At 45.1% G+C, this 23,146-nt stretch overlaps 1 protein-coding gene across 2 annotated transcripts in view; it reads right to left on the bottom strand.

Moving 5' to 3' along the window:
- The window catches only part of DOCK1 (dedicator of cytokinesis 1), a 545,628-nt gene that overhangs the window by 401,704 nt on the left and 120,778 nt on the right, over positions 1-23,146 (bottom strand). For both annotated transcript variants that reach the window (XM_065923534.1, XM_065923535.1), the window contains exons 22-23: positions 22,267-22,401; positions 14,075-14,183 (exon numbers count right to left, since the gene is read on the bottom strand). In XM_065923534.1, the coding sequence (XP_065779606.1) occupies positions 14,075-14,183; positions 22,267-22,401 (244 nt within the window). The remainder of the gene's footprint in view (positions 1-14,074; positions 14,184-22,266; positions 22,402-23,146) is intronic.

The raw sequence follows: 23,146 nt of genomic DNA, 5'->3' as shown, positions 1-23,146 counted from the left end.
AAGGTCTTTATTGAATTTGTTACAGTATTGCTTCTGTCATTTTATGTTCTGGTCTTTTCTGGTACCAAGGCATACAGGATCTTAGCTGCTCGATCAGGAATTGAACTTGCACCCCCTGCATTAGAAGGCAGAGTCTTAACCACTGGACAACCAGGGAAGTCTCAGTAGTTCTGAATTTGTCAGCATCTCTTGGATACTGGTTTGGTCCAACCAGCAAGTCTCTCTGTCAACAGGATGGTATCGCCTACTCTGTGAAAAGAGAGCTCCTTTTCTGTGTTCCTCAAACTGTGTTCCTCAAACACACCGTGTGAGGAAACCAAGCAGGGAACGGCACTGGCCAGGTATTTATCACTGGCTTATTGGAAATCACATGCATAATCCTTATAGAAACAGAAAGAATTCAGACAAGATCATGACCAAGGGGCTGACAGTGAGTAATCTCACAGCAGTAGACTTAGGCATATTATTTTAGAGGACTTTATTTTTTTGTTACATGTCTTTGAGAAGCAATCAAAATAAAGAAATTAAATTTTCATTTAAAAATAGTCCTGTAATTTCTGTTGACTCAAGATTGTCTGCTAGGCAAAGTTTTAACAATGAAGCACAAAAAACACTCAGCTCCCACCCCAGCTCACTGCAACACAGCGCTGCTGGCTGCCCTGGGGGTACCTCTGATTGCAGAGGAAATCGTAGGAACATGGGAAACGAGAAGGGGTAAGTACCTGACACACATCTGAGACACACCTGAAGGGGAAATTGCAGTAAATAAATCTTATAACATGGAACTCTGCTGAACCAGTGGTATGTCTTCATGTCCCAGAAAAATATGGCAGGAAAAAGAAGGGGCCAACTGGTAGACCACATAAATCAGCAAAGTGATTGTCAAGGGGGATGGAGCCACAATGCTGCTCTCCTGAAGGACACATTGATGGGAACACATCACGAGACTCATGACCCACCAGGAACTAACCAGATGATCCGCCTGACAAATAGCAGCAAGAATAGTATTTTTTTTTTTAACTTTAAAATGAATCATTTAAAAGTAAAATAATGAAAGGACTTGGCGGTCACCTAATTTCTCAGTCATAGCACCTCTGTACTAAATCTTGAGTGGTGACCCTATAAAATGTGTAATGCCACAATGCGTATTTCCCGGAATTCTATGAAAATCTCATTTTCAAAAATTAATTGCACTTTAGTTACATTTTATTTAATCAGATGATGAGAAGTGCTGCTCTTCCTTAATCACATTGGAGAGAAGACAATTTATGCTTCAAAAAAAATTAGCAAGTCTAACTAAGAATCAATCACTGTATCTAAAGGTTACACAGGCAAGAATGAAACCTGCTTTATTTTAATAAGATATGCCTTTTATAGCCTTTTCTTTCCTTTACCGCGCCCCTAATTCAATGTACCATATTGGATGTGTAGGATTTCCCAAGGGAAAAATAATTCTCCTTGAATTATAAAACCGTCACATTCACAGTTCATAGAGAATAATACTGCTCAGCTTCTCATCAAAATTGTTCTGCCTGGCACAGGATTCTAAAGTTTACAGTTTAATTTATAAGCTGATTTGGGGATATTGCAAATACCCATGGGCTGAAGAAGGGAAAATCAAGGATTGACCCTCCCTCCCAGGACAACTCTGGTTATAGTTTAGTCGCTAAGTCGTGTCTGACTCGTGTGACCCCATGGATTGTTGCCTCCCAGGCTCCACTGTCCATGGGGTTCTCCAGACAAGAATACTGGAGTGGGTTGCCATTCCCTTCTCCACAGGACAACTCCATCCCTGCGTAAATTCCTGAAAAAACTCAGACGTGACTTTGCGTGTATGCTAAGTCACTTCAGTCATGTCCGACTTTTAATGACCCTACAGATCGTAGCCCACCAGGCTCCTCTGTCCATGGGATTCTCCAGGCACTGATGTGAACTTCCCACTCCCCAGCTCCCGTATTAACTACATCCCAATGTTAACTACTTGAGCACTTTTAAAATTCAACATCTAATCCAAGATTTCATCCATACACACACGAAAGTAATTTATTCCATCATAAAGTTCTGAAAAACAGCTTTAATGAAACTTTGAAATTACTTGATATAATGGAGCTGATGATTTTTTAAGCTCAATTATGAATTTATTTTTTCATACTTTCTAATGCTCTAGCACTAGCCAACTCGTTTCTCAGTAAAATTCTTCCTGGGCATATTTAAGGGCTGGTCTCCTCTCAGGTCTCAGCTTGGGCTACTTAGCATGCAGGTTGAAACACCAAACCTAAATGAAGGCTTTAAGTACCCTTTCCATCAGCCCAGTAGACAAGTCTGGAGAATAGCTACAGAAACCATTTCACAAAGTCACAAATTAGCATTGGCTTCAGCTACACTCACCAATGTCAGGTCAACCCTCCCACGCTGGCTGCTTTATCCCTCTCTCTCCACTCTTTGCAGCAGCAAGTCTCTACTTCTCTTTCAACCTCCTCGAGTGTTTTCCTTCCAGGGATGGTCCCTCCTTTATAGGAGGAAGGTTAATGAGGGGGTCTTTCTGAAGATAATTTTAGCCTTGAAAAGCTAGACAGTCAATCTGGGTCCTCTAGGATTATAAATAGTGATAAAACAAATACAAGCCTCAGACTAGTGGTGGCCATTCTTCCCTCAAATAGAGAGAAAAGAGTACTGAGCCTGTGTGCATGTGTGCTCAGTAGCTAAGTTGTGTCTGACTCTTTTGCGACCCCATGAACAATAGCCCACCAGACTCCTCTGTCCGTGGGATTTCCCAGGCAAGAATACTGGAGTGAGTTGCCATTTCCTACTCCAGGGGATCTTCCCAACCCAGGGATCAAACCTGTGTCTCCTTCATGGGCAGGTGGGGTCTATACCACTGAGCCGCCTGGAAAGCCACTGAGCCAAGAGCAAGGATTTCTTTTCTTCTGGGTGGCGGGGGGCGGGGGGGAGGTACTCTACATGGCATGTGGAATCTTAGTTCCCTAACCAGAGATTGAACTCACACCCTCTGCAGTGGAAGCATGGAGACAACCACGGAACCACCAAGGAAGTCTAAAAGCGAGGATGGCTTTCAGTCCCTCCCTGAGCACAGTCATGGCCAAAGCCTTGACCTGTCCAACGACATGAATCAGTTACTGTCCTTCTTTCTGAAGTGAGTATGAATTGAGTTTATACATTTAGACTCCTGCAGCTTTCCAGTAAGACCTGAAGTCACAGAGTGTCAGTCCTCTGATGCTGTCCTTCAGTATGGAGTGGAATGTTCTGGATCTTCTGCTTCTGGTGTCCCTTTGGAGTCAACAGCGACATGGTAACTTGCAGGAATTTTTGACTTGGGATGACATGGAGTCTATAGATCAAGGTGGAAAAACCCAACACCTTAATGATATTCAAGCTTCTTACTCAAGAACTGGAATATTTAGCTCTTGTTTGAGGTTTACATTATTTGCAATTAAAAGGGGCTACCATCCACAGAAACTCAGTAAGAACCGACAAACATGTTCAAGTGGAAGAAGCAGTCCACGAGCAAAGAACACAGCAGACCCTGAGCCTTCAGTTTCCTGGGAGACCCAGGTTTACATGGGTCAGACTGCTTTAGACTCTATTTAAAACTCCCTCATTTTTCCTAGAACAAAAATCTCAGAAGGGGTCCCATGGGGCAGCAGCAATGTGAAGATCCCAGAGAAGAGTCAGTGGACCTGGGCTCTAAATGTTTCCATCAATGACTGCTTTTAAAACGCAGTGACTTTACATGATCATGTTTTCTCCCCTCCCTTTCTGATGCCTTTTCGTTATCACTTTCTTTGGGCACCATGGCGGTGCTGGGAGCATCACAGGCGAGGACATGCACCGAAAGGCTCTGATGAGAGAGAGTGCTCCCCAAATGGAAGGCATTAGGATTATCTCTTGGTTCCTAATCTACCTGAACAGAAGCATCAGATAAGATCTCTCCAAAGCCTATGGGAGTCTGGGTTTGGTACTTCCCTATATTATGTTAGGGAACCAAGCATCTAACAGCAACAGTTCTGTCTTTACATAAACACCTCCAGCCACCCAGCCAGCAGCACCCCAAAGAGACAGGAGAAAAGGGGTGGAAACTGGACTCTGCCTAAAGAGAATCAGAAAACGAGGCCAATCCTAAACAATGGCCGTGCAGTTAGAAACGGCAGGGGGATACCCATGCAAAAGCATGTAAATAAGTTATCAGCACACGAGAGCTGCCCAGGAACCCCTTTTCCCACGATGGAGTCAGGAAGAGTTACTAACACAGCAGCTCTCAGAAAGAGAGGACTTTTAAGCAGGGTCTCAGCAGAAGCCCACCCTCAACGGCTATGTATTGTAGAATCTTCACCCGTTTCTTAACATGTCTCTCCATTGTACCTGCACACTCAGTCGTGTCCGACTCTTCGAGACCTCATGGACTGCAGCCCACCAGGCTCCTCTGTCCATGAGCTTTTCTAGGCAAAAATACTGGAGTGGGTCGCCATTTCCTCCTCCAGGGGATCTTTCTGACCCAGGGATCAAACCTGCGTCTCCTGCATCTCCTGCATCAGCAGGCAGATTCTTGACCACTGCACCACTGAGGAAGCCCTGTCTCTCCATCACACAGTGGCTTAAGCCAAAGATTTGGGAGAGGATGCCACCTTCCCCGCTTTTTCTCACCTCCCACATCACAGCCACCACCACAGTCTGTAAACGACACCAGCAAGTCTCAACCGCCCTCTCAATACTCGTCACCAATCCAAGAGCCCAATGTCTCAGCCATAGGCCATTCTGCCCCCAACCCCAACCCCAGGAGACACTTAGCAATGTGCAGACACATCTCTGGTCATCATTCGAGGGACTGCATGAGGTGTGTAGAGGCCAGAGATTCTGCTAAACATCTCCGGTGCACAAGACAGCCCCATAGCCAAGAAGGATGGGCCCCGGGTGTCAAGACTGCCAAAGGAGAGGACCTCACTGTAGTCCAGCCTCATGCAGGACCGATCACCCAGACGTGATGTCAGCCTCTCACCGTATCACTGCTGCCCCCTTCCATTCTGTAGACAGCAGTCAAACGGCTCTTTGAGAAGCCAAGTCTGGCCTGAGCATGACCTCTCCTGTGGCGTCCACGGATCCTGAGCGGGACCACAGGGCTCTGCCCCGACATGCCCCCACCCGCTTCTCTACGCTCTCCCAACATCCCGCCCAGCCTCACTACCCATCTTTCCGCCAACATCTGCTGTTCATATGGCCAGTTCCCTGAGAGCAGCACAGACCTTCCAGTATGCTCTTCTACCCGGAACTTCTTCCCCCACCTAGTGCTTTTTTCATTCTTGAAACCTTCCTTTAAACAACCTCCCACCCCAACCAACTCTTCCCATCCCCTGATACGCCTTGTCATCCTATCCCTTACTTCCCTCAAAAGGACTCATTACAATCTCAAATTAGAGATTCATGTCTATGCTGTGCATAAAATCATTCAACTGCACACGTATGGATAGGGTGATTTAATTTATATCTGTCTCACTGACGTAAATGTAAGCAGCATGAGGACACAGCCCACATCTGTGTCATATATGCTGTGTATCCAGTGCCTGCCACACAGAACAAACATATGAGTAAATGAAGTTTCGAAACAAATTACTAAATAAATGAGATGTGCTACACATAAAGCCACCCATGAGACCCGCTCAGCTTCACAGAGCACTGAATAAACCCTGACTGCAATGGTGGAAGGAGAAGAGGGTGGGGTTGTGTCTCGTCTGATGGCAGGGGGACACACAGGAGGCAGAGAGTGCAGGTGAAGGCAGCTAGGGGAGAGACCCCTGAAAGCCAAGGGCAACGGCAAGGAGAAGGTAATCACTTCAAGGGCCTGAGCACTGAAGCCAAGAACGAAAAAGGAGCACTTTTCCACCAGTGAGCATCACCCAGCGGACAGGACAGGTGGCTGGGAAGGGCCTGGAGTCCTGCAATCTCAAATCAGAGGCTGGTCCTCTGACAGAGGTAGGAACATGTGGTAATCAACACGGAGGAAATTCATCACAAAATTAAAGGAAAGTTCAATGCCACCAACTACTTCTCAATATAATCATTCACTACAGGTTTAAAGTGCTAAAAGCAAAAATCCCAGTATTCAACAATGGAAAAATTAGGATGATGAAAAATCATTTGATTAAGCAAACGAACGCACATCAATTCAGGCATCTGTTCTGAACTGGTATGGAGCCATTGTAACTACTCATTAATATGGAAAAATGCTCATGATACAATGATAAAAATGGAGTAAAGCAAACTGTATCTAGGTTGTAACAACTGATATAAAAACTCTCACACATGTGCACCATAACTTGGGTAGAAAGTCAACACAAAAAGGAGATCATGAAGTCATGATAAAAGGGGGTAAGGTGAACCTTAACTGGGCTGTAATTGTAACAACTCTCTCATGACTTAGGTAGAAAAGCAATACAAACTGTTGGCTTGCTGAGAGCGGAGAGCAGAAATCATCTTGCCTTCCTCTAAGGCTGCATTTCTGCTATTGCTGCAAAGTCTTATCCACTTCAAATGGGGGTGGGGAGGCAGAGGGCTAGGAAAAAGTGTCTCCATCCAGACAGCTCCAGACAAAGTCTGCCCACGTGGGTGGTCTCTCAAGTGTCCTAGGACAGGAGCCAAGAAGACTGTGGAACTCCCCACCAGGAACTCTGGCCAGGAGGGAGATCCCAGAAATCCAACACTGGGCAAGTGCTTTCCAAATTATAAACTGGAGGGAGCTGGAAGCCCCCGTGTCAGCTGACTTCAAATCACTTAGCCAGACTCTGGAACTCTGAGGCGTCTGGAAACCAGAGACTGGAAAGCAGCATGGAAATGAACAACTGGAAGCATTCTGAGCCAAAGGTTTACCAAGCAAATGACCTGGAATATTTTCTTCCCTTTATTTGTTCTTGCTGCTGCTGCTGCTTTTTTGATGTGAGTCATGACTCCACTTCTAAGTGTCTTATCGTGTGTATACAAGGAAAACCTGTGAAATCAGAATAATCTAGAACACTGGGCAGTGGAGGGCTAGTACACAGGTGAAGACAACCTGGAGGGGAATATCAGCACCTGCCCAAACTCCCACCACCCCCCCACTCCGGGGCAGCCAGGATGGTCCTATGCACGTGAGTCCTGGCCACGCCCACCTCAAAGAGTGGCCAAGGATCAACACCAGCATCACACCTGAGAATGACTGAGAGGGAATCTGCATTTTCCCAAGACCTCCAGGTGATGTGTGCACACACACTGGGAGCTGAGAAGCTCTAGCCCCTCTGGGGCCCAGACAGTTATGGTCCCAGGGTCAGTGTGGCTCTGATGTTCCTCATTTATTTAGAATACATTCTGATCTCTGATGGTTGCCCCTTGGAAGGAAAGCTATGACAAGCCTAGACAGCATAATAAAAAGCAGAGACATCATTTTGCCAACAAAGGTCCATATATTAAAAGCTATGGTCTTTCCAGTAATCATGTACAGATGTGAGAGCTGGACGATACAGAAGGCTGAGCACCAAAGAATTCATGTTTTTTAATTGTGGTGCTGGAGAAGACTCCTGAGAGTTCCTTGGACAGCAAGGAGATCACGCCAGTCAATTCTAAAGGAAATCAACCCTGAATATTCATTGGAAGAACTAATCCTGAAGCTGAAACTCCAATACTTTGGTTACCTGATGCAAAGAGCCAACTCATTAGAAAAGACCCTGATGCTGGGAAAGATTGAAGGCAAAAGGAGAAGGGGGTGGTAGAAGATGAGATGGTTAGATAGCATCACTGACTCAATGAACATGAATCTGACCAAACTCCAGGAGATAGTAAAGGACAGGGAAGCTCGGTGTCCGGTAGTCCATGGGGTCACAAAGACTCGGACACAAATTAGTGACTGAACAATAATTATGACGGTTCCCATATCCTTCTGGCTGGCTTCCTCGGGGTCCAGAATCATCTGAGCTAAAGGAACTGGACTCAGCAGAACTCTCATCTCCTAACCTGATTCGGCCACCAATCCTGCACTGAGACACCAAGGTTACGAAAGTAGGTGACTCCTTAGGATCAAATAGCTCCCGGGGTCCAGTAGCTCACTACAGTCCAGTCCTTAGTCCCACAAAGCAGCAGAGGAGTGGAATCCCAAACAGAACCAGCGTTCTAGCGTGAAGGGCAGGCAATCACACGGAACACAACGGCCCAGGTGGGAAGGGCGCAGATTCACCGGGTGGGCAGCAAGTTCTGACAGCTCTGTTCCTGACCTCACAGACCTTCAGAGCATTTGGAAATCTGCATGGGCCCAGCTAACCAGACAGAACAAGCTCTTTGCCACAGAAAAAGGGCCTTCCAGGGAGGCTACCGAGGCAGTGTTCATGGAGAGGAAAGCTAGAAACAATCTAAGTGCCCAACTGTAGCAGAACACTAGTAAAATAATCTATGACACAACCATGAAGCAATATAACCTTAAAAAAGATGCTTATGGTGAGCACAGTGGGGGAAAGGGAAGACGGGGCAAATTGAGAGAGTTGCAAATTGGCATATGTACATGACCATGTATAAAACAGCTTGCTAGTGCAAAGTTCCAGCATAGCAGAGGAAGCTCAGCTCCACGCTCTGTACTGACCCAGGGCAGGAGGGTAGGGAGGCGCTCCAGAGGGAGGGAAGATATGTATGCCTGTGGCTCCTTCATGCTGCTGTGCAACGGAAACTTACACAACATTGCAAAGCTGCTACCCTCCAATTAAATCAATAAATGAACAGATGTTCTTCAAAAATACTAAAGGATATACGTAAATGGATGTGGATAAAAGGCAAGTTGTAGAAGCATGTATATATAAATATTCACAGTATATGTAAATATCTGTACACATACATATGTAATCTCATACATCATCATAGACACATGATGATGCTAAGTAAGGAGGAAAAACCCACAATTAACAAGAAAAACATGCTAACACTGTAATTTACGGCAGTGAGAAGACAAGTGAGTCTTATTTTTCTTAATTGACTTTTTGGCATTCTCCACTTTTCTAACAAGATCACATTTCACATTTATCCTGAGCTCAAGGACACAACAAATCCCTGATTTGTTTAGGGGAACTGGCAAGACTTCACATCCTTAGAGAAATCTTGAATTCAGCACATGAAGTGGAAGACAGAGGGGCTCGGGAAATAGGGGCCAAGGGGGAACTGCTATTACTAGAGCAGAGGCCCTGAACAGGTCAGCGGCTAGCTGTGAAACCTGAGTTTCTCATCTGCAAGGAAATCGTATTGTTTGTTTGTCATCATTCCTGGCCTTCCCAGCTGGCTCTAGTGGTAAAGAGCCCATCTGCCAATGCAGGAGACTCAAGAAATGTGGGTTCAATCCCTGGGTCTGGAAGATACCCTGGAGGAGGAAATGTCAACCCACTCCAGTATTCTTGCCTGGAAAATCCCATGGACAGAAGAGCCTGGCAGGCTACAGTCCATGGGGTCACAAAGAGTCAGACACAACTGAGCAAGCACAATCATGATCTAAGACACTCAGAGAGATTTTCAGAGGGCAAAAATATTTGAAACTTACACATCTGTGAGAAGCAGTCATGAACCCCAGATGTCCGTTTAGAAATGGACATAAAGCAGCCAAAACTCCTGATAAGGAAAATTTTTAGATAGAAGACAAGTATGTGTAGTTCAAGTCCAGATATTAATTTTCAGGGAAATGAAAACCATACTGATTGGAGGGCAAAGATCAACCCACAACTGCATTTGCTACTATGACAGTAGAGCTTATTTCCAATGCGCTTCCTTCTAGAGAAGGCCAGGCAGACCACCAGCGGTGAGAAAGGCAAGAGGCAGGGAAGCCAGTACCCCGGGAACAAGCCGCTGGGAGGCAGGCAAAGTCTCACGTGTCTGTGCCCAGCTCAGCTCAGCGGCCTCAAATTCAGCCCATCCTCGCCACAGTCCAGACTACATGCTGGGAGGGCAATTCACTGAGCACCAGGAACCTGTGCCTTTGCTTGACGATGGAAGACACACAGAAAACTAATAATATTTCATACTAAACCAAACAGGAAAGACAGCGCAAGAAATAGAATGGTAAAGAACGGTGTTTTTCAAATGTGGGTTGAGATACACTTGCTCTTTAGGAAATAAATTTAGCGCCTGTCAACCAGCAATTTTTTTTTAGTGAAATACATTAGTTCAGAATAGACTAAAGGATACCAGAATAGAATAGAAAATGCCAGAATACATCTCATGGGATAAGGAGTAAGAACTGCTTCATGAAAGACTTTCCAGCTTCACACACATACCACACACACAGCAATGCATTTTTTATTGTGGATGAGGGTCACTGTCGCCCTCGACAGAAGATTCTAGAATCCTCTGGGCAGACTGTGTCCAGTTTGCGGGGTAGTCTTTTCTAGGATAATCCCACAGAGCTCTAAGATTTGTGGACTGGAGTTAAAATGTCAGTGCTTATGTTAATCCTGATGGCTACACCCCAAACGCCCCAAATCTAGCGCTGAGATCCATGTATGGTAAAGAAACAGAAGCCCCTGAAGCAAACACGGGTGGGGGGCCATCACCAAGACCCCAAACTCCAAGAAGCCTCAGGACCAGCCCCACTGAACTGCCTTTATCCTCCTTTGGACAAACCCAACTTCTGGGGCACAATGTCAAAGTTTTTTAATTGCTTTACGCCAAAAAAAAAAAGGAGGGGGGACATATCCATTTCAGTGAAAAGCTCCATGGGGAATGAAGCTGATGTCTTTACAGCCCTAGAGAATAGGATCCAGACCTGCTGTCTGTCGATGTGGACGATCGGTCACGGGTCCTGTTTCTGATCCATGGAATCACGGGTGCCCAGGGACACTCTCTAGGGGAATGGAATGTGGCTCTGGAACCAAGCAATCTGGGCCTCCGTCATCCCTACACCCAGTCTCATGACCTCTTGCAAGTTCATTAATAACTCTAGGTATCTTCCTGTAAAATCCATGACTACCCATGGAACAGGGTTACTCTTATTAAGGATCACAGAAGATGCTAAAGATGAGAAAGCACTCAGAATAGCAAGTGACCAGCGAACATCAGCCGTGGCTGTTCCGGCCATCATGCTTCTTTCTAGCCACTGTTGGAATCCATCCTTCCAGAGGCTCCTGGACATCCAGAGGGATGCTCTACCTGTGTCTCTAAGAACCAAAGGCTAGGAGAGTTGGCTGGGTTGACTGTGAAGGTTTCTCAACGGCAGAAACTGGAATCTGACCCATTTCTCCAGGCAGCTGGAGAACATCACGACTTCCTGAGACAAAGAAGGCCATCGCCAGATGTGAGTTTTGGGGGAACGCTGAAATACAGTCGGGGAACCAGATGGCCAGGCACAGCGCTGAGGGCGTAGAGGGTACAGGGAGGGGCAGCCATAACGTCATCCGGAGCCCCTGAGCCCCTCACACCCAGTGGCTCAGCGCAGTCACGGTCGCGGTGAGCAGAGGAAGAGAAAGCAACGGGAGGGGATGACCACGCCTGGCTTGGCGAGGCCGCAGGTGAAGGGTCACTGTGTCACACCTGGAGGAGAGGCTGTGACCACGTGCGGGTGGAGCAGAGAGCCGAAGCAGGAGGCACTGGCCGCAGGTCCAAGGGTCGGCTCCCGGGGAGGAGGACACGGGAAGTGTGACGGCCAGGAGCGTTCCCCGGAGCGCCTGCTGAGAGTGCCTGGGGATGGCTGTGGGCAGGTGAAAGGGGCAAGCTGACGTGCAGACAGACGCTTCTAGACTAAATGTATGCTGAAACTTCCACGCGGATTCCGTGTGTTTCCTGAAGTTAACTATGATCTGAATCTCCTCTTGCCTCCCCCTTTATTGAGATGTAAAACGCTAACCTGAATCCAGAAGACGGGTGTCAGTGGTGGCTTCAGGGTGCTCAGAGCGGTCACATCAAGTCACCCTGAACGACACCAGGAAGGCACAGCCGTGCTGACCTCCTAACTCACAAATGGGTGCCTTCAGGTCACCCCCAAGATCAAGACAGCCACCAGGGCCACCCCGGGAAACAAAGCTTCACCCCCAAGGAAGTCTTTTTTCATAATTCCTCTACGTAAGATGACTCACAACTGTATTTCCATTTCCACAGAGCAAAACTTAGAAAGTCAAAAACTACAGAAAAACAGGATCCCATGATGGGAATTCTTAACTTTGAGAAGCTGAGAAAGCACCTACTGTGAAAGAACAAAATACAAAATTAGCAGAAGGGTGGCAGCGTTTCACGTAACACTCAGTCATCCGTCTTGCAGATGCAAGGTTGCATCAATGCACAAACGTCATTGAACTCACTGTGCCTCATAATAGAACACCCACCAAAGGAAGGACTTCCAAGTCTACAGTTACTAAATGTCTTGACATTCACGGAGGTGGGCAGACACAAGTCAAGCCTGATCAAAGTTAATAATCTAACAGTATATTTAGAAATCTAAAAGAATTTCTGGGCTCAAAACTTCCTGTCATTTGTATCTATTCTTAGACTCCCAGGCTCTGTTTTTTCCGAAATGTCACAGGATTTAGGAGTTAATGTACCAAACACACTGTTAATTTTAACCTCAGAACAATAAGGCAGCTTTAAGCAATAAGTTGGACTTCCCTGATGGCTCAGATGGTACAGAATCTGTCCGCAATGTAGGAGACCTGGGTTTAGTCCCTGGGTTGGGAAGATTCTGTGAAGAAGGGAATGGCAAACCACTCCAGTATTCCTGCCTGGAGAATTCCATGGACAGAGGAGCCTGGAGGGCTACTGTGCATGGGGTCGCCAAAAACTCAGAGACCACTGAGCAACTTTCACTTTCAGGAAGTAAGCTGCCAAAATAATTAAACCACAACTTGAAAATAGGCATGACACAGCTTTCTCTGTGGACCACCAGCTCTACATCACGGCAGAAATGATACTGAGGGACCACCGCTCCTCCAGACAGCAGCATCAGCTCTGGGGTCAAAGGATCACTGTGACTCTCCACGTTGAGTGATGCTGGTTCCCCTGGTCACAGCAACGTGACACACACCTGAGCACACGACATAAAAGCTGGGAAATCACTTTCCCACAACAGTTTTAAGACGGTAGCCAGAAAGATGCGTTCTGAAATGACGCGTTAAAAGCACATTCAAAGAGGAAAGTGAGAACACAGCCGGCTACAGGAGCAGTGGAATGAAAGCTACGAGTTAATCATTGGGAAGAGTCTTGTCCTCGGAAAGAATCATCACGGGCAGCACACACAGACTACATGGCTTCTTCTGCAGTAAGTCAGCCACGTGGAAATTTCCGGAAAGCGGGATGCTAGGGAGTGTGGGGGTTCTGGCGTGCTCCGTGGGCTTTTCCACACGCCCTGCCACCTGGCACCTCCACCCCTAGCGTGTCCTGAAGACCACCCAGACCCCACCTTTGGTATAAGGCATCTTGGTCCCACCAAGGATCACAGGGCAAGAACAGATAATGAGGTGATAAGAAGAGCAGGGCCATGGGAAGACTGGACCCCGACTCCATGGAGGATGAAGATGCATCACTATGGGCACAGCTTCGCCTGAGGTCTGGCGGATGCCTGGGGCACCTAGAGCCTCAGCCTCCCACTCCTGCTCAGATACTGAGACGCCCTGACAACTGACACAAAAACATTGTTCTCATCCTCTTCCCCACCCTTCCATGCAGGAAACTGGGACCCTCTCCCCACCAAGGAACAAAGAGCAACGGGAGGGACTTCCCTGGCAGTCCAGTGGTTAAGAGTCCACGCTTCCACTGCAGGGGGTCAATGCGTTTGATCTCTGGTTGGGGAACTAAGATCCCACATGCTGAGCGGCGCAGCCAAATTTTAAACAATCAAATTTAATTAAAGAAAAAAAAGAGAGAGCAATGGTAGCAAAATTTAAGAGCAGCTATAGAGGAAGCAAAGAGGATCCCATTACAGGAACCACGATTACGGTCAAGGCAAAGCCACTCCTGGGCCTTCTGCTCAAGTCCAGGTTTCGCAGCACACACAGTCCCTGGTTTTCTGGGCCCGCGGGGAGCCCCACGTCTAAGAGCAGTCCGGACGCAGTCGATGCTGCCATACCCGAGGGCCTACCTTCACCCGGACGGTCTGGTCCGACACGCTGCTCATCATATCGCTGATGGACCGGAAGAGCTGCACCAGGGACTCCACAAAATCGGCCTCTCCTTTGTTCTCATAGAGCCTGCAAAGGAACACACGGATCTGAGGAACACACGACCGCCTTCTGCTCCCGCGTCCACGGACGTTAAAGGTGCGGCTTGGCCAGCCAGTCAGAACGTGACAGAACGTCCTCAGCATCCATGGAACATGGGGAGGACTTGGCAGCGAGGGTATAATCTGGACCACTCAGCTAGGACGGTCTGCCTCCGTGCTGAAGAAGCTAATCTTCAATCGCTCTATTTATTGCCTTTTGTCTTGTGACAGAATACATTCTACAAGGCCGAAAACCAGAGAAATGTAACAAAAAGGGAGGGAAGGAGAGAAAGGGGAAGGAAGAGAGAAAGGAAGAGACAAGGGAGAAATCCAGCTTTAATGTTGCCCCACAGATTTCTCATTATTAAAATTTGAGTGTATATACTGCCCGTGTGTCTCAAACCCATAATGTCACATAATAGACAAACACAACTAAGTTTAACATGATTTCAGAACCATTTGAAAATGACACTGTAAAAATAAATGCAAAATTACTTGATTTCAGAGTAAGATACTATATATTATCATTGAATGATATTCTTTCATCATAGAATTGGCGGTTCTAATTTGAAACATTCTAAAGGTAGAACATATTCAATAAATGGATAATAAAGAAGTTGTACATTGGTTCCATGCATGCAAATACGTGTTGCTAATTGTAAATAAGTTTCATCTATAAATAATTTATTAGCAGATACTTCAAGCTGCCGTGTTACTAAAAACCAACACATTTGCATTTTAAAATGCTGCAACGCAGATGTTTTATTAATATAGACTAGTTTTCTGCCTAATTAAAAGTATACCATACCTGAAAACTTGTGTACAATGGAAAATTTTGTAAACTAAATGATAATTAATTACCCTAGAGGTAATCTTATATTTAAATGAGTTCCATTGTAAGGAAACAAAGTCTGTCTAAAATGGGGAATTGCAACCTAGTGTATCTGTTTTGCAAAAGGCTTTCAAAGAGGGGCTTGTATAAACAGTACCCAACAGTGACACTGACGAAGTCATGAACTTCTGCCTGCTGGTAAAATTAAGCACAGTTCGGCAGGCTGGTGCAAATGCTTGGGGAGGTTTCTAGCATGTACTCAGCCATTCTCCTCCACTCCGTCTGCCCCAGTATATCTGCCAATTCCTAAGGCTTAATGGCTCAGGGGACTGAAAATCAAACTGAAAACATCTGTAAAGGAAAGTAGAGTTTTTATCAGTCTCCAGAGATAAAGAACTAATGGCACCCCACTCCAGTACTCGTGCCCAGAAAATCCCATGGACGGAGGAACCTGGTAGGCTACAGTCCACGGGGTCGCAAATAGTCGGACACGACTGAGCAACTTCACTTTCGAAAAATGCCAGGGAGAAGGGCCCAGATAACACAGCAGACTCTCAGTTGAAAGCCCTGGAAAACCGCATAAGATTGAGGCTTACAAAGGCTACACACAGCCTCTGTAGCCTAAAGGTTCAGTCCCACTTTCCCTGCCTAGAAGAGAAAAGATCAGTCCTCTCTAGAAGAAGATCACATCACCTGGGGCTTTGACAGTTGTATATATTCACAGTCCCATATTCAAACAAGTTACTAAACACAGCAAAATACCTGACCATGTGGCCAAATAGAAGAAAAAGACAACAGAAACAGATCCACAGGTGATCAAGATATTGTAGTTAATAAGTAGTTACATCCTGTCACAAGAATATCAAAATAAATATAAGCATTATAGAATTATACTGTAAAACAGAAAAGATGGAAAACATAGAAAACTGGAAATATGAAAAATAGATGGAGAAAACAGAAGGCAAGATAAAAAAAATTCTTGTAGAAAAATGAATGCATAAAAAAAGATGAAAATTCTGAAATGAAAATACAATATCTAAAATAAAGAATTCATTATATGGGTAAAATTGAGATTAGACAGTGTTATAAACAGAATCAGTGAAATGGAAGACAATCAACAGGAATATAAACAGAAGAGACAGAAAACAGAAATGTGTGCTAAGATATGTAGGACATATTGAAGAGAGCTAAGATACATGTAATTGAAGTTACAGAAGAAAATTTCAGGTACACTGTGACAAATGCAACATTAGAAGGGATAATGGTCACGAATTTGTTGAAACGAATACAATCCAAAATTCAAGAAACTCTCAGAATCCAACGCAGGGTAGATAAAAAGCAAACCATTCCTATGCAATCCATAGTAAAACTGCTAATAACTACAGAAAAAAGGAGAAAAATTGCAAACATAGCTAGAAAAAAGTTTTTAAAGACACCATTAGTTTCAAAGATGTAGCAGTAACTCTGAAAGCTGACTTTTCACCAGAAATGATGGAAACCAAAAGAGAAAATAACACCTAGAAGGAGAAAATAGCTGTCAATCTATAATTCTATATTAAATGAAAACACCCTTCAAAAACAAAGATGAAACCAACAATTTTCATAAAACAAAACCTGCATCAGACTTATACCAAAAGAAATGCTATATGATTTCTCTGCACTGAAGGAAAATAATTCTATAGAGAAACATAAAATTAAAAGAAAGATGGAAAAACAATAAGTATAAAACATATCAAATGAATGTCAACTATACAAAACAATAATAACAATGTTTTATGAAGTTTAAGATATTTGTAGACTTGAAATGCATGACAATAATAACACAAGAGAGAGAAAATGGGACAATGAAAAGAAAATTTTGACTGGTACAAAAGAAGGCAGAATAAAGCATAATACAGGTGAGCAAAACAGAAAATTAATAGAAAGACAGTTAATATAAACTCAATATGTCACTTAAGTGTATTATGTATAAATGAACTAAATAGTAAATTAAAATGATTTTTACACTGGATAAAATAAAAAAACAGCTCTATGTTGTGTATAAGACACACCTGAAATATAAGAACACAGAAAGGTTGAAAGTAAAAGAATGGGAAATGGTATTCCGCAAAAATACTAACCAAAAGATAAAGAACTTACTGCTTTTCACATTAAGCAGTAAGTTCACAACAAAGAGACCACAGTTCTAAATCTGCATGCCCCCAATAATACAGCTTCAAAATCTACAAGGTACAATTAATGAGTCTTTCTTATATTTAATATTCCACTAGGAATCCCTCAAGAATGAAAATTTAATTATTAATTTCCCTGCTGCCAACCACCATTTAAAAGATATATATGGCAGTATTTTACAGCAAGCACTTTGGAGCCCCTTTCTGTAATGAAGGCGAGGTCTTAGAGACGAATAAACCGAGAGTCACTTGTTCGACCCACATTGAGGTGGGTAAGGGGAAAGGACTCAGATGGCGACTGGTAAATAAGCAGACAAAACCTAGTCATCATACCTTGCTCTATTTAAATGCTGTTAAGTATCCATTAACAAGGAACAGCTTGACCTTTGTTTATTAACTACATCCTACAATTGTGGCCGAGGAAATGATAGCAAAATGACGATCTTCAACTTATTCATGATCAATGACTACCTATTCAGGAAGCTAACACCCGGTGAGACAGGCATACACTCAAGAAGCAGCAGAAAGACAGAAGTCGGCAATAACTAGCTTCATTGATGGATTCAGACAGTCTGGTGCAGGCTGTGTCTGTTTTCCGGTTTTCTCACTAATGTGATCCACCCACACAGAAAACAGACAAGCAAAACCGGCAGAGAAGTGCCCCTGGCTGTCAGGAATCTCTCCGTGGGCTCCCCAAGAACCAGATGTCTTTGGACCAGAGTTTTAAAAATGCCGTTCTCATTTCTAAGCAAACAAACAAGTATGGATTTGTATAGTGAGAAAGCAAGTGGGGTGACACGGATTAGTTTCAATATCTTCATCTCCAACGTTTCACCCCTTCCTTCTTCAGAAGAATAATTACTGTCAGTTAACGTGGAATTTTACAAAGCCACTACATTACGTGAAAACACAGCATACCTGTTTGAAAGGAGAAGAAAAACAAAAGACCTCCAAAGTTCATTTCAACTGCAAATAGAAAAACACACTTGATTCCAGCTGTGAGCACAATTGTTTTTCTCCCAAGGTAACAGATGCTTTGCAGGTAAGAAAACGGGAACCTGAGTTTGCTTTCTGCCTCACCTCTGAAAAAACCATGCGTCAGAGTTGCTCAGAACTTGTTACGAATCAAACATCCCGGAAAACTGGGCGGGACACAGGACGGCTTTTTCCCTAAGCAGTATATACACAATAGGAATATTATTTCATACCAACTTAATGATTTGAAAAGACAATGAAGACGACCAAAATGGGTCTCAGGGTGGAGGGTATTTGAGGACAAGAAACAATTAAGAGACTTAAGCCCCAAGTCTGTGATTTCAAGACATCCTGGTTTGTTTGTTTTTTTCATATCATAGATTCTTCTCAGAAATCTCAGACTACAGATTGAAGTTTAAGTACTATCATATCTATACAATGCAACTACAACTATGTTCTAGGTTCCAAGAGGAACATACGTCCTTGTCCGCCCTCAAGAATCATAAAGGCGGCCAAGATACACATTTAAGAAACTATAGAGAAACTAAGGTCAATGTACTTTAACTCTGGGACAGTCAGAGATCCAAAGCCCATTAGGCTCTTGGAAAGGAAGGATTCTGGTGGGACAGTGTCTGGTGAGATGAGGTCAGGGAATGAGGTCAGAGATGAGATCAGGACAAGGATCCTGGAAGGTTCATGAAGTCTTCTGGCAACTGCTCTACTGGCCTTCTCACCCTTTGGACGTTTTGCTCGGAACAGCCTCAGCTCTTGACAAACACGTAAGCCCAGCAGACAGACTCCGCTGGGGATCAGGCCTGGCTCCCCCCACTCCAAGAAAAAGGCTGGCACCAGAACCAAGGTCTCTGCCAACACTGTGCGGCCAAGGGCCAAAACAAAGGCATTCCTAAGGATGTCCAAACAGAAAACACTGCCGAGGTCACGGGCAGGGATCTGTTCAGTATTCTACTCCATTTCCGTTTGACACACAGGACTGAATCACCCTTGTGCAACATCTAGGGCTCAAGGGCTTAAAGTCAACGAGAGAGTGGAGACAGGAGTCCCACAGACTGACCCCAAAAGGCTCTCGGGGGCCTAACTACATGGGATTTACAAAGCTGGGACTTGGGCTCCCAGCTGGCACAGTGGTAAAGAATCCCTGGGCCAATGCAGATTTGATCCCTGCGTCAGGAAGATCCTCTGGAACAGAAAATGCAACCCACTCCAGTATTCTTGCCTGGAAAATTCCAAGGACAGAGGACCCTGCTGGGCTACAGTCTGGGGGGTCACAAAGAGTTGGACAGGACTGAGCCTGCACCCACCGCACTGCATTACTGACCTGAGATAAGTTAGGGATACGACGCTGGCAGCTAAGAGGAACTCCTGGTTAAAGGCATGAGAAAGAGTGTCAATGCACATTCAATATATACTTCTCCTTCAGTACTTTACTAAAGGAAATCTGAGTTTGTGGAAAGCATCAATAAATTCTTTCCCATCTCCCTTGCATCTAGGATGGTCATGTGAAACAGTCTGGCCAATGAGAGGGAAGCACAGGACCCGCTGCAGGCACTGGGGACAATGGTCTTTAAGGAAAGTAACTGAAAGAGCTGTTGACACCCACCTTCCCTTCTCTGCTGCCTGGAGTGAGGTCCTGACACCAGGAGGAGAGGAAGCCACTCTGGGGCCATGAGACAGACAGAGATTCCTGAGCACGGGTGGGACAGAGAGATAGAAGGAGCCAAGGGCCTGAAATAAGTGACCAGAGACCAAGTGTACAAGCTCCAGACTCTCCCTCTGGGTTCCACACCATGTGGGGGAAAACAGTGAACCTCATCTCCTTCTGTAACATGTAGCCAGTCATACTGCTAGCCTCAAGATCAATCAAACTCAGTGCTATTTACAAGACCATGGTCGTAAGATCTCATGCCATTTGTATTTTCAGGCTGAAAGAGATTAAGGAGAGACAAACAATTTGTCACTGGTCCACTTGGGTGACCCCAATCTTTTCTAAGCAGCATTATTTTGTAAAAGATTATAGCATTTACAACAATAGCAGGAACACACTGACCTTGAACACACCTTTCTTTTCATTATTAATCTCTGAATGAGAAGGAAAATCAGCAATGTGTTTGAAAAGGAGATGGCGGGCATCAATAAATCCCTGACCCGGGGCCATACTGATCACAAATTGTACGTGATGAAAATTTTTTCACATAAAACATGACATAATCCATACCACCTGATTGTTCTGCTCTTTCAAATTCATCTTGTCACCTTAGTGTCGATGTTATTTTAGAGTAATCAAAGACTTAAAATTAGTGGGGACACATATAAAAGCAACATTTTGTCCAACTCTGCAACCCTATGGACTGTAGCCCACCAGGCTCCTCTGTCCATGGAATTCTCCAGGCAAGAATACTGGAATGGGTAGCCATTCTCTTCTCTAGGGAATCTTCCTGACCCAGGGACTGAACCCGGGGATCCCACATTTCAGGCAGATTATTTACCATCTGAGCCATCAGACAAGCCCCTAAAAGCAAGATAGAGGCTTCCAAAAAGTTCATTTTTGTAGAAGCAATGTTCCTGAAAATTATGGTAAAATACGGGGGGAGGGGGGACCTACACTCTTGGTCTTTCACACCTTGACAGCGAGAAAATCATCAACAGGGTTGACCCTGACAAAAACAGAAAGCATCATGACCCTCATCAAGATTCGCACCTATCCACAGTAAGCAAAGTAAAAGCATGTGTTCTTCAGTCAGGGAGCAGAGCACGATGGCCTCAGACCACGGGTCTGAAATCCCAGGGACCGTGGAGTGAGCCCAGCACAGGCACCCCTGTCCAGTAACACGGGGGCTGTGACCACTGACCTGTGGCGGGGACCACCCTGTTTGTGACTCTTAGAGCTCTACACACAGTCGCCCGCTCCTCTGCCCCCTGTGCCCCACAGGGTACACAAGACTGGACTGTGAAAACCTCCCCTCTCTTGCTGGTCCTTCTGGAAAGCCAGCTTCGGGCCAACAAAGTGAAGAGTCAGTAAGGAGGCACAGACCTGGGTCCACGCTCCCTCAATGCCCCATATTCACTGATACGTTTCAAGAGGGCTGGGCTTTTAAAGGTGACATGTATTCTGTGAATCAGAGGGACACTGATTCTTAAACTTCATCTCTGTGTTTAGGACTCACACAAGAGCATCGCCCTCCAATAATCGACAAGAACCAGTATCACCCACTGTAGGGCACCCAAAGCAGTTGCCTCCACAAACAGCAGCAGCGGGACTCAGCTTCAACATCCCAACACCCCGTCTACCCCTGCTTCTCCTCTCTTCATTCAGAGCTAAACACTGTGGGCCAACTGAAAGCTCATTTATTTTAGCCCCACTCTTTCCTCTAGGAAAAAACACTAACGTTCTCTATAAAATGATGAAGCCATTATTTTAAAGTGGATCAGAAATACCCCAACCCACTTTAAAGTTCAAAAACAACTCATAAATTTGCCCAGATAATCCATGAAACACATCCCAAAGTTAAAACACTGAATGTCCATGCACATGGCCATTTCATGTGTAGGAATCTCTCTCTAGAAACAAAACATGATTCTAGCTGAAGGAAAGAGGGCGGAACCCCACCGTCTTCCCCAGTGAGTTAATTTACCTTGCTGTTTGTTACTGTTGATGTGGCCTGTTTTAATTCTGTGTGTTCTCCAAGGGGCTTTTTTCCTCTATAAAGTGACACTGAAAAGAGCTGCAGAACTCTGGGTGTTCAGTCTGTACTGCCTCGGATAAAATGCCAACGCTTTCAGGAGACAGTGACTCACAGGCACAGAGTTCAGGCTCACAGCTCAAGACTCAAACTCAGAGCCTGCCTTTCACTCCACTGGGGAGCAGTTAGGGTGACCGTGGACAACGCCAGCCCAGAACTGCTGTCTGTTCACTGCTGTTTCTGCTAGACCACAGGCAAAGGAAGGGGAGGAGGAGAGAAAGGCAAAGAAGAATGAGGCAGGGGAAGGGAGAAGACGAAGGAAGGCAGGCAGGAAGGAAGGAAGGAAGAAAAGAGTCTCCTCCCAGCCCTCTGGAGAGCCGGCACGGGGACACGTACTGGTTGAACAGGATCCGGGAGCGCACGATGAACTTGAAGATGTACTCTAGAGCCTTCATGGCTTTATACAGCTGGTCACTTATTCCCGGCTTCTCGGCATTGTCCACGTAGTTCCGCAAAACCTTCGTCAGCTTCCTGTTCAGAACGGAAACACACATCAACAACTTCAGACGACTACAGTATCTCGTTTCCTAACTGGGGCAGAAATACACAAGTGGGTATTTGGGTTCTTTTTAGCTGGGTTCACAATTTATCAGTATGCACATATTTGTGAAATGTGTTCGTAACAGATTAAAAGTGACCCATAAAACAACTCTCAGAGGAGCGAGATCAGAGCATTTAACAAGTACTTTCCAAGTTTTAGATGTCTTCCTAAGCATTTAGGAGTATTATATAATTTATTCTCCATAGCAACATTGTAGAACAAGTGTTCAGTTTTACCCCTAATTTGCAGATGGAGAAGCCCAGGACTAGTAGGTGATCTAGCGTTCCCAATGCTCAACGACCAAATCAAAGGGGTTTTCTGGACAGCCATATCTATTTTCATAATGCTCTCTTGCTTTTAACTGAGTGGTATTTTCAAATAATAGAGGCAGTAAGAGTAATAATCAGTTTTTAATTCTGTCCAAATGTCTACATTTTCTACCACTATGCATGTGTGCTCAGTCATATCTGACTCTTTACGACCCTGTGGACTGTAGTACGCCAGGTTCCTCTGTCCCTGGGATTTCCCAGGCAAGAATACTGGAGTAGATTGCCATTTCCTCCTCCAGGCGATCTTCCCAACCCAGAGGCTGAACTCACGTCTCCTGCACCGGCAGGCAGGTTCTCTATCATGAAATCAACTATGGGCCCATAAACTAATAATCTTCAAGTTAAG

Source organism: Muntiacus reevesi, chromosome 2 (assembly GCF_963930625.1).
Source record: "Muntiacus reevesi chromosome 2, mMunRee1.1, whole genome shotgun sequence".
NCBI classification, from domain to species: Eukaryota; Metazoa; Chordata; class Mammalia; order Artiodactyla; family Cervidae; genus Muntiacus; species Muntiacus reevesi.
This window is presented reverse-complemented; position numbering and strand designations above follow the sequence as displayed.